The sequence below is a fragment of the Procambarus clarkii genome, chromosome 67, assembly GCF_040958095.1.
Source record: "Procambarus clarkii isolate CNS0578487 chromosome 67, FALCON_Pclarkii_2.0, whole genome shotgun sequence".
Taxonomy (NCBI): Eukaryota; Metazoa; Arthropoda; class Malacostraca; order Decapoda; family Cambaridae; genus Procambarus; species Procambarus clarkii.
In genome coordinates, this window is record NC_091216.1 from 24,307,446 (window position 1) to 24,318,576 (window position 11,131).

General features: G+C 39.1%; 2 protein-coding genes across 2 annotated transcripts; one reads left to right on the forward strand and one right to left on the reverse strand.

Annotated features, from left to right (window-relative positions):
- Positions 1-3,716: 3,716 nt before the first annotated feature.
- On the reverse strand, positions 3,717-4,488 carry LOC123767830 (H/ACA ribonucleoprotein complex subunit 1-like). The gene is made up of 2 exons (XM_045757872.2): positions 4,474-4,488; positions 3,717-4,034 (listed from the first exon to the last, which is right to left on the reverse strand). Exons 1-2 carry the CDS (start codon positions 4,486-4,488, stop codon positions 3,717-3,719), a joined length of 333 nt encoding a protein of 110 aa, XP_045613828.2.
- Positions 4,489-8,171: 3,683 nt separating this feature from the next.
- LOC123767829 (acanthoscurrin-1-like) lies at positions 8,172-8,907 on the forward strand. Its single transcript, XM_045757871.2, has 2 exons — positions 8,172-8,186; positions 8,530-8,907. Exons 1-2 carry the CDS (start codon positions 8,172-8,174, stop codon positions 8,905-8,907), a joined length of 393 nt encoding a protein of 130 aa, XP_045613827.2.
- The last annotated feature ends 2,224 nt before the right edge of the window (positions 8,908-11,131 follow it).

An 11,131-nucleotide genomic window follows, 5' to 3' on the forward strand; every position in this document is an offset into this window, starting at 1 on the left:
TGTTCTCGTCGAAGACACTAGAGAGAGATAGTGGCCCCTCAGGTAAAGAACACACAACTACGTAACACACAACTACGCAACACACATCTACGTAACACACAACTACGCAATACATATCTACGTAACACACATTTCCTGACCCACAGATGATATTTGAAGCTCGCGCGAAAGTCAATTAAAAAGATAAACCAGATGCTCTTGCCAAACAACAATAGTTTTGTCACATGTTTGTAGTAAGAGTGACGGCACTTTCACACACTCCGGGATCTCTTGTTATATGTTTATTTTGCTCTAGAAGTTGATTGGTTGGGAAGAATTCCGCCTTCAGTTGCTATTATATAGAGTATTTTGCCTCACTGTACCAGCGTATTCCGACACATCCTCTTTAAGTGATGGTACTTTTGGTAACTATGTGGTCGATCGTGCCAATATGTAGTGATGGAGCCCAAATAAGCCCTTTTTGAACATTTTTTTTTATTGAGTCTGGAAAAGATAAAGCTAAAAATCAAACATAAATTTCCCTAGGCCTAGTATAACACATGTGTGTATTATATGTGTTATACAAGGCCTAATATATCTGTTAAGATGAGCATGCGGTTCTTGGGATCTTGGGATCTTGGGAGGGTTTGGTAGGCTATGGCTATTAATTATTTTCAGTTGGCGAGATCTAGAAACCTTTTCAGTATCCCCCTAAGGCCAACTACTGACCTTTCTCAGGATGCAACCCACAACAATCGGCTAACTCTAGGATGCCTACAATTCCTGCTAGATCAACAGAGACATCATGTGAGGGCCTATTGGCCCATACTTCCTCTTGATGCTTCTATATTGGTACGGAGTCTTGAAGTGGGTAGAATATAGTTGTGCATTAATTGGCTGTTGATTGCTGGTGTTGACTTTTTGATGTGTAGTGCCTCGCAGATGTCAAGCCGCTTGCTATCGCTGTATCTATCGATGATTTCTGTGTTGTTTGTTAAGACTTCTCTGGTGATGGTCTGGTTATGGGAAGAGATTATATGTTCCTTGATGGAGCCCTGTTGTTTATGCGTTGTTAATCGCCTGGAAAGAGACGTTGTTGTCTTGCCTATATATTGAGTTCTTTGGGGCTTACAGTCCCCAAGTGGGCATTTGAAGGCATAGACGACGTTGGTCTCCTTTTAGGCGTTCTGCTTTGTGTCTGGAGAGTTTTTCATGAGTAGGCTGGCCGTTTTTTTTGGTTTTATAGTAAATCGTCAATTGTATTTTCTGATTTTTGTCTGTAGGGATAACGTTCCTATCAACAATATCTTTCAGGACACTTTTCTCCGTTTTATGAGCTGTCGAAAAGAAGTTCCTGTAAAATAGTCTAATAGCGGGTACATGTGTTGTTCTAATTGACTTTTCAGAGGTTGCATGCCGTTTCACCTTTCTTTTTATGATGTCTTCAACAAAACCATTAGAGAAGCCGTTGTTGACTAGGACCTGCCTTACCCAGCAGAGTTCTTCATCGACTTGCTTCCAGCCTGAGCTGTGGCTGAGAGCTCGGTCGACGTAAGCGTTGACAACACTCCTCTTGTACCTGTCTGGGCAGTCACTATTAGCATTGAGGCACATTCCTATGTCTGTTTCCTTAGTGTAGACTGCAGTGTGGAAGCCTCCTACTCCTTTCCGTGACTATTACGTCAAGAAAGGGCAGCTTCCCATCCTTCTCCATCTCGTAAGTGAAACTCAACGCAGAATTCCGCTCAAATGCCTCCTTCAGCTCCTGCAGACGTCTGCAGGAGTTTTAAATTTTAATAGGAATATAGAGAAAATAGAGTCATTATTGCTACGTATTGGTGTTTGCTAACAATGTTAAGACTATGTAATCTTGCTACATATTGGTGTCTGTTAACTATATAAGACTATGGTATCTTGCTACATACTTGTGACTGTTATTGCAATAAGACTGGATATAAGACAGTGGAGCCAATCTCCTGAATGGGTGGTTATAGAGAAAGGTAACTTTGATTAGGTGCCATACGTCGTCCGTTAATCACTCAGTTGCTCAAATTGGTCTTCGTTTTAATCAAATAATAGAATCTACACACTCTAGCATTTTGGTTAGGCAAAATTGGCTGGAGTTATTATACTGTGCTTAGCGTGGTTAGAATGTTGCGTTCAGATAGTTTAAGAATATTTGCGTTTGCTAGATAAGAATATCCTAATTTGCTAGCCAAGAATATTCTCCATTGCTAGGTAAGAATATTTTAATTTGCTAGGTAAGAATATTTTCACTAGGTAGGTAAGAATATTCTCAACTACCAAGTAAGAATATTGCAGTGTGTACATAGTGTTGCAGATCTCTCAACTGCCATCGTGTTTCAAATGTTAACAAGTGCTAATGTGAGCGTTGGGCACCAGTCATGTATAGCACTTTATCACCAGTCATGTATAGCACTTGAGCACATCCTGTGAGTCCACTTATATAAGGCTTAATTTGGCTTTTTTATTTTACATTTTGTACTTTTGGCATTTTTAATTAAGGATTTCTCTCCTCATTTTAGGCCTTCAATATTACAGCCGCAAAACTTACCAAGATTATAACATTACCAAGCATGGAAATACGTGAAGATATTGAGGGAAATTATCAGTTATGAAAATACGTGCAAATATTGGAGATGATTGTACTTATGTTGATCAAGGTAGGGAACGAAGGTGATTAACAGGCAGGATTTGTTTAAGGGATTGTTTATTTACATTACTCACTGTAGCGTTGAAATCACAAATCAATTGTTCTTGTAGTAGTGCTGCTGTTCAACAGTGGTGCTATTGTTCTAGTAGTGCTATTGTTCTACGGAGTCTTTGTAGTAGTGCTACTGTTGAACAGAACTTTTGTACTAGTGCTACTGTTCAACAAAACACTTGTAGTATCATTACTGTTCAACCGAGCTCTGGTAGTAGAATTGCTGTTCACTAGAGCTCTTGTACTAGTGGTACTGTTTAACAGAGCTCTTGTACTAGTGGTACTGTTTAACAGAGCTCTTGTACTAGTGGTACTGTTTAACAGAGCTCTTGTACTAGTGGTACTGTTCAACAGAGCTCTTGTACTAGTGGTACTGTTCAACAAAACTCTTGTACTAGTGGTACTGTTCAACAGAGCTCTTGTACTAGTGCTACTGTTCAACAAAACTCTTTTACTAGTGCTACTGTTCAACAGAGCTCTTGTACTAGTGCTACTGTTCAACAGAGCTCTTGTACTAGTGGTACTGTTCAACAGAGCTCTTGTACTAGTGGTACTGTTCAACAAAACTCTTGTACTAGTGGTACTGTTCAACAGAGCTCTTGTACTAGTGGTACTGTTCAACAAAACTCTTGTACTAGTGGTACTGTTCAACAGAGCTCTTGTACTAGTGGTACTGTTTAACAGAGCTCTTGTACTAGTGCTACTGTTCAACAGGAATACTGCAGTGGAGCTGCAGCCTCTCAGGAGGGCGGTGACCTGGATTACAAAACATCAAACTATAAGTTCAGGTTAACATGCGTTGAAGGGGTATCTTGATAATATATATACATCTTTTGATAGTGTAGAATATATATGAATACAGCATCTATTGCGGTTATTTTTATTATGATGGACAAATAAATTAATTATATGGTGAGAAATTGAAGTATTTCAATTAACTTTCCAGTTAATTCAAATATTTCTTTGAGTTAACTAGAAAGAAAAGAAGAGATATTTAAGAAAACTTGCCTTTCTACTTCCCGTATCCTCCGTAACCGCCTCCACCACGGCCTCCTCCACCATAGCCGCCACCTCCATGTCCGCCGCCACGGCCACCTCCATAGCCACCACCTCCATATCCGCCGCCACCATATCCGCCACCGCCACCACCATACCCACGCCCTCCTCCTCCATATCCACCACCACCGCCATAGCCACCACCGCCATATCCACCACCGCCATATCCACCACCACCACCATATCCTCCACCACCACCACCATATCTACCGCCGGGTTCTGGGGCGGCCATGGCTACAGCACAGAAGGTGGCCAGGAGCCCCAGGGCGATGACCTGAGAGAGAGAGAGCTGACCATATAAGGCGCCATAGGGTCCGTAAACTACTTTAAACTTGGAAAAACCTTAAAATTTTTGAAAAAATTTAAATTTATAACATAAATTAATTGTATACACACATTTAAATTTATATAAAAAATACTTTCATAAAAAAATTATAAGAAAATTTAAATTTATAAGAAAATTTAAATTTATAAGAAAATTTAAATTTATAAGATAAGAAAATTTAAATTTATAAGAAAATTTAAATTTATAAGAAAATTTAAATTGATATAAAAATATAAATTTATAAAAAAAATCATAAAAATAATTTTTATTTGTTCCATAAAATGAAATAAAATTAAGTGGTACAAAACAATTTACTTGATAGACCGAGTACAACACGAAAGGAACACAGTATATAAGTGAGTTTGGTGAGGTGTGAGACAAGACCCACCGTCTTGGTGACCATGGTGGTCCTCAGGTAGATCCACTGACAGGTGAGGAAAGTGGAGTGAAGTTAAGGCTCTCGTGTGGGAGTGCCAGCGACGACTGTGCCAGACCTGGCTCCGTGGCGGACTATATACTGGCACCATCACAGGAACCAGGCCATCCCCAGCAACAGCAGCAGCAGCAGGGGATGACCTGGCATGATGTGTCAGACTTTATGCCTCAGTACTGCGAAGGCCACACTTCCGGAACTCCCAATTGGTCATGACGATAAATGGTACGATTGTTCTCGATTATTGTGTGAAAAATGTAGCACAGGATTTACGAACATTTGGACAGAAACAAATAGTGTATTGTGAAGACTAATAATAAACAGCAGCTCCACTATGACTGTGTAATATCTTCACTGCTCAAGCAATTGTGTATTAGCGATAAGACTTACCATGCATGTATAATGACTTACTGTTATATAACCCTTGAAATAGAACATTCTTTGTAACTAGCTGACATTGTAATTATAAGGTGTGAAGGATAAATTAAATTGTTTATGTAATAATCTAAGTTGAGGTCTGATAAAGACCTTTTGTGCCCTCTGTAATGCTTTTTTGCGCTACCGCTCACAGGATGAGTATGGGGTGCACAATAAACTAGCCGCCTCTGGCGGCAACAATCAATTTGGACAGGACGTCCCGCTCTTGGTTACAATTGAGGCAGATTTCCTCTTGTGCAGTCCGAGATCATTCTTAAATAATTCATCACCCTTTCGTCCATAATAGATCACCCATTTGCTTACAATAGACCAAGCAATTCCTCACAACAGACCACCCATTTACTCACAACAGACCATCCATTTACTCACAACAGACCATCCATTTACTCACAACAGATCATCCATTTACTCACAACAGACCATCCATTTACTCACAACAGACCATCCATTTACTCACAACAGACCATCCATTTACTCACAACAGACCACCCATTTACTCACAACAGACCACCCATTTACTCACAACAGATCACCCATTTACTCACAACAGATCATCCATTTACTCACAACAGACCACTCATTTACTCACAACAGATCACCCATTTACTCATAAGAGACCACCCATCTACTCATAACAGACCACCCAATTACTCACAACAGATCACCCATTTACTCACAACAGACCACCCATTTACTCACAACAGATCACCCATTTACTCACAACAGACCATCCATTTACTCACAACAGACCATCCATTTACTCACAACAGACCACCCATTTACTCACAACAGACCACCCATTTACTCACAACAGATCACCCATTTACTCACAACAGACCATCCATTTACTCACAACAGACCATCCATTTACTCACAACAGACCACCCATTTACTCACAACAGACCACCCATTTACTCACAACAGATCACCCATTTACTCACAACAGACCACCCATTTACTCACAACAGATCATCCATTTACTCACAACAGACCACTCATTTACTCACAACAGATCACCCATTTACTCATAACAGACCACCCATTTACTCACAACAGACCACCCATTTACTCACAACAGATCACCCATTTTCTCACAACAGACCACCCATTTACTCACAACAGATCACCCATTTACTCACAACATACCACCCATTTACTCACATCAGACCACCCATTTACTCACATTAACAGATCACCCATTCACGCCTAGCGTGTCTCAGTACTGTTCATCACTTACAGCACAGGTTATTCAAAATGTAAAAATTATTGAAGGAGAAGGAATGACCCAATATATTCGTAAGTGTATTATAAATGCAATTCCCGTGGTGTGGTTGGTAAGACGCTCGCCTGGCGTTTCGTGAGCGCTTTGTCCTGGGTTCGTATCCTGGCCGGGAAGCCAGGATAACTGTAGCCTCTGTTTACCCAACAGTAAAATGAATACCTGGTGGTTAAACGATTTGGCGAGGACGTATTCCGGGGAATATTGGATTAAGGACTTGCCCGAAACGCTATGCGTGCTAGTGGCTGTACAAGAATGTAAGAACTCTTGTATAGATATATATAAATAAATAAATAAATAAACCAATTTTTCGGATATAATCTACATCCTTTCTTAAGGTGTTGTATACAATATTCTGAACAAGATTCTTGAAGTTTGTTTTCATAGACGTCAGAACATTGCATACAACACCTTGAGAAGAGATGTAGGTTAAGAAAAGATAAAGGTTACATCCGAAAATTTGCTTGATAATACACTTACGCATATATTGGGTCTTTCAGTCACCTTCATTCAATCACTACGACACTGTAGTAAGTTTTCAAATATTATGTCTCATTAGTCAAAACCCCGTCTGTTTCACCCTGGTGATAAGATTCTTATGAAACCATTTTAACTGCAACTCTTAAGTCTCTATTACTACGATAAAAGTGGGTCATTTTCCTCCAGCAGACAACGAATGTACGCCTTCAGGATATGGACGGTGAATTACATTCTGCATTCAGACTCCAAATCGACTGGTTTTTTTTTTTGGATAGGCGGCTGAGTGAAAGAAAAGTATTGGACTCTTACATGGCCTGGATGTTCGATCGACTTTATTCCCCGCTCTCATCCACGGATGTCATTCATTGATCTAATGACTCGTTTGGTGTGTTGAAGAGACATCTTTAACACAGCTTCTTGTAATATAAATCCCAAAACAGTATTTTTTATGCATACTACATCGATCGTCTATTAGTTTAATAATATTAAACAAAACATTTTGTATATATCTCGTAAAAGTCAATACAATAAATCTGTTGCCAATTACTAATAATGTTTGACGTTGAGTGTTACAAAGTGACAATACTCACATTGGATGACTGTTTCCTTTTGTGTTAATGTGCAAGAGAAGTTGAATCATTTGCGTGACTGACATCTCAATTCTAGTTATTGACAATATGACAGACAATTCACGTTAGGTGTTTCACGCTCTGCTTCATCCTCTTCCGTAAACCAACAGCAGTATGTTGCAGTGTAACCTAACACCTTAGTTACAGTCTAGAACTATAGATATAATCTACCATCTTAGTTATAACATGACATCTCAGTCTCCTGAGCCTTGCCTCAGAGCGTATGTATATATTCATAAGAGCAATTACACTCGTAACTTCTGTATCAGTTTTCCAGACCAAAACAACCATCTTCTGATTTCATATCAGAAAATCGATTTGAAAGATCTAGGGTTCTGGGGGGACCCTTAGTGTAGTAGCTCTGGGGTCCCCTTGGATTGAAGAGAAATAAATCAGAATACGGGTGGAGGTAAAGGATGGAGTAGAGCCGTTTACCCCCCCCCCCCCGTTATAACGGGGGTCATCCCAAATTGTACCACATGGACGAAGAGGATAAAAAGAACATTTCTGAACTTTAAGCACATTCTAACTACCATTCCACACACCAAAAGCGGGAGCAGTTTAGAACAAAAGAGTCTTTTTCTGCTTGAAAAGATCAGAGTTCCGGAAAAGTGGCCTTGAAGGATGCTGAAATATTGTGTTTGTGAGATATCATGCCAGGTCATCCCATGCTGCTGCTGCTGGGAATGGTCAGGTTTCTGAGAGGGTGCCGGTATATAGTCCGCCACGGAGCCAGGTCTGGCACAGTCGTCGCTGGCACTCCCACACGAGAACCTTAACTTGACTCCACCTTCCTCACCTGTCAGTGGACCGACCCGAGGACCACCATGGTCACCAAGACGGTAGGTCCTCTCTCATACCTCACTAATTACTCGACATAAATCACTCTTAATCTTAATATTTATATCTTAATATTGAAGTAAACTTATATCGTATCTCTGATAACAACACTCTATTACCCCGAATAATCGTTAGGCACCTCAGGCTTTTTTTTTAACGCAATTTAAAAATCCTTCAAACAGAGCCTCGTGGATTTAGAATTCCTTCTTTGCAATATATCGCATAAGAAAGAATAATTTATTTTTACCTTTTGTAAATTATTAATTTATATGAAAATAGAGTTTACAGCCACAGTCCATAACATTATGGCTGGTCCGCCATGTGTGATATTCTTGTCTCTCTCAGATCATCGCCCTGGGGCTCCTGGCCACCTTCTGTGCTGTAGCAATGGCCGCCCCTGAACCAGGCGGCAGATATGGGGGTGGTGGATATGGTGGAGGTGGTGGATATGGTGGTGGTGGTGGATATGGTGGTGGTGGTGGTGGATATGGCGGCGGAGGATACGGTGGTGGTGGTCATGGAGGTGGAGGATATGGGGGCGGCTATGGTGGTGGATATGGGGGAGGTGGATACGGTGGCGGCGGCCGTGGTGGTGGACATGGAGGTGGAGGCTATGGCGGTGGTGGCTATGGAGGCGGCGGATACGGAGGCGGTCGAGGTGGATATGGTGGTGGTGGTGGTGGATATGGAGGCGGCGGCTATGGTGGCGGATATGGAAAGTAATAAGGTAAGCTTAATCTGTTCTTAATCGATGACTTCAGGTCGTACATTATTCTACAAATTATTTGTTATTCTTTCTGTAAACGGTGATATGGGAAAATATTTAGTTATAAAACTTTATCCTCCTCATTTCACTTTAACAGTTTATCTTTCCCATTTCATTTTAACCTCCGCATTTTATTCATTTTTACAAAGTTTGCCAAAAGAGTAATTATCCAAACAATTGCAATCCTTAAGCTTACGTTTACATAATAAATATATTATACAACATGCGTTGATGTTAAGATCAACTATCATATATGATGTGTGTATATTTCAGGTCTTCACCATGAGTACCTTCGTCACCGGGCGTCACCAGTCGTCACTGAGCGTAACTTCGATACTTCCACGTTACTATTATATAAATAAACGTATTCTTTAATCCTTTTGTATTCGTTGTCTCCTTCACCTAGACGTCACTAACTACTCAAAGCTCCCTTAACGGGTGAAATAAGCTTTACATTATGATAAATGGAAAAGCTTGGCCATGAACTATACAACTTAGCCTAAATATAGGAATTCAAAATAGAGATCCAAAAGAAATCAGTTGACAAAACTGAAAATGTGGGTAGAAACATGTTAATACCAAGGCTGTTTATGGATTGCATCAAATATGACATGGATAAAGGGTTGGATTACCTCTAGATACCTTACTTGTGTTCCTGGGAAGGTTTAGTCTCAGTTGGGTACTAGGAAGGTAATTTTTTGAGATTCTATCGTATTCTGAGTTTCCATGGTCTAATTGGTACGACAATGGTCTCATATTTTTTAGGCCTGAGTTCGAATCTTTGATGATTCAAATGAATAAAATGCCACTACCTATGGTTTTGTGTTTTCATACGTATATTTATGTCAACCATGTCATTAAAAAATTATAGTATTATAGTCATTATTGGTCGAACGTATGAAAGTCAACTGATGCACCCCAAAACATTCACATTTTTATTTTTAGAAGGCACAAGAAAGAAAGCATCAAAGATAACTTGAAAGGAAAGCATTGTGTGTATATATATATATATATATATATATATATATATATATATATATATATATATATATATATATATATATATATATATATATATAACTGAAAACTCACACCCCAGAAGTGACACCCCAGAAGTTATAGTCCTGGGGACCATTCAGGCTTGTTTGCATATATATATATATATATATATATATATATATATATATATATATATATATATATATATATATATATATCGCCAGTTTCCTCTTTCAGCGCCTTAGTGTGGCGATCCAGAGAGGAAATGCTCACTGCATCCATGGTTCCTGCCCGCCATCTGAGGAGCTGGAGGAACTCTACAAGCTGAGACGAGTAGCCTTGTACCCGGCATGTAACCAATGTAACCAATGTTGTAACCTTTTTGTGTAATGAAATTTTAAATAAAGAGAGTTTATATATATATATATATATATATATATATATATATATATATATATATATATATATATATATATATATATATATATACTAAAAGAATAGGGGTGGTAGGAGAAGACAATATCAAAGTATTCAGTGAGTGAATAGTTACACAAATATAAACTCGGTAAATGACATGTTACACCCTCCATAGTTTTGTATCATCTGATGTCGAACAGGGTTGCCACGTTAAGGCGCTGGCAAAAAAGCCGGCTGCTCTTAGATTTCTTGTTGTTTCGATGAGCTTGGAGCCCAGATTCATGAGAAAGTTCATGACTTCCCTGCTGGTAGCAGCTTCGCCTTCATGACGTGTGCCAGGGCTCAGGTGTAGGTGTCAGCTAGAGTAGACAGCCATGTCTAGTCTCGTACACCATCTGCTTACCGGTCTTCATTGCAGGTCATTTAATTCCAACTAAAGTACATACTTATCTATTTGGCATGTTAACTTTTCTCCTCGCATGTCCTTCTGACAGATTGGTGAGTCTTCAGGGCGGACCTCCAATATTGAAATTTAGTTTGAATAAAAAATTATAATTATAATTAATTCGTATTGTTTTCACTTGTATGTCACTTATTTTGGTTGTTGTTTTAATTTCTCAGAATCATCCATTATGAAGACCTTCCTGTCTTAATATTTTGGTTTCAGATAAATGTTGTACTATGATCTTATATTTAATTTTTTTAGTAAATCAATATATATTATCTACTTATAAATATTTAATTCTGTATTTCTTTATTTATTAG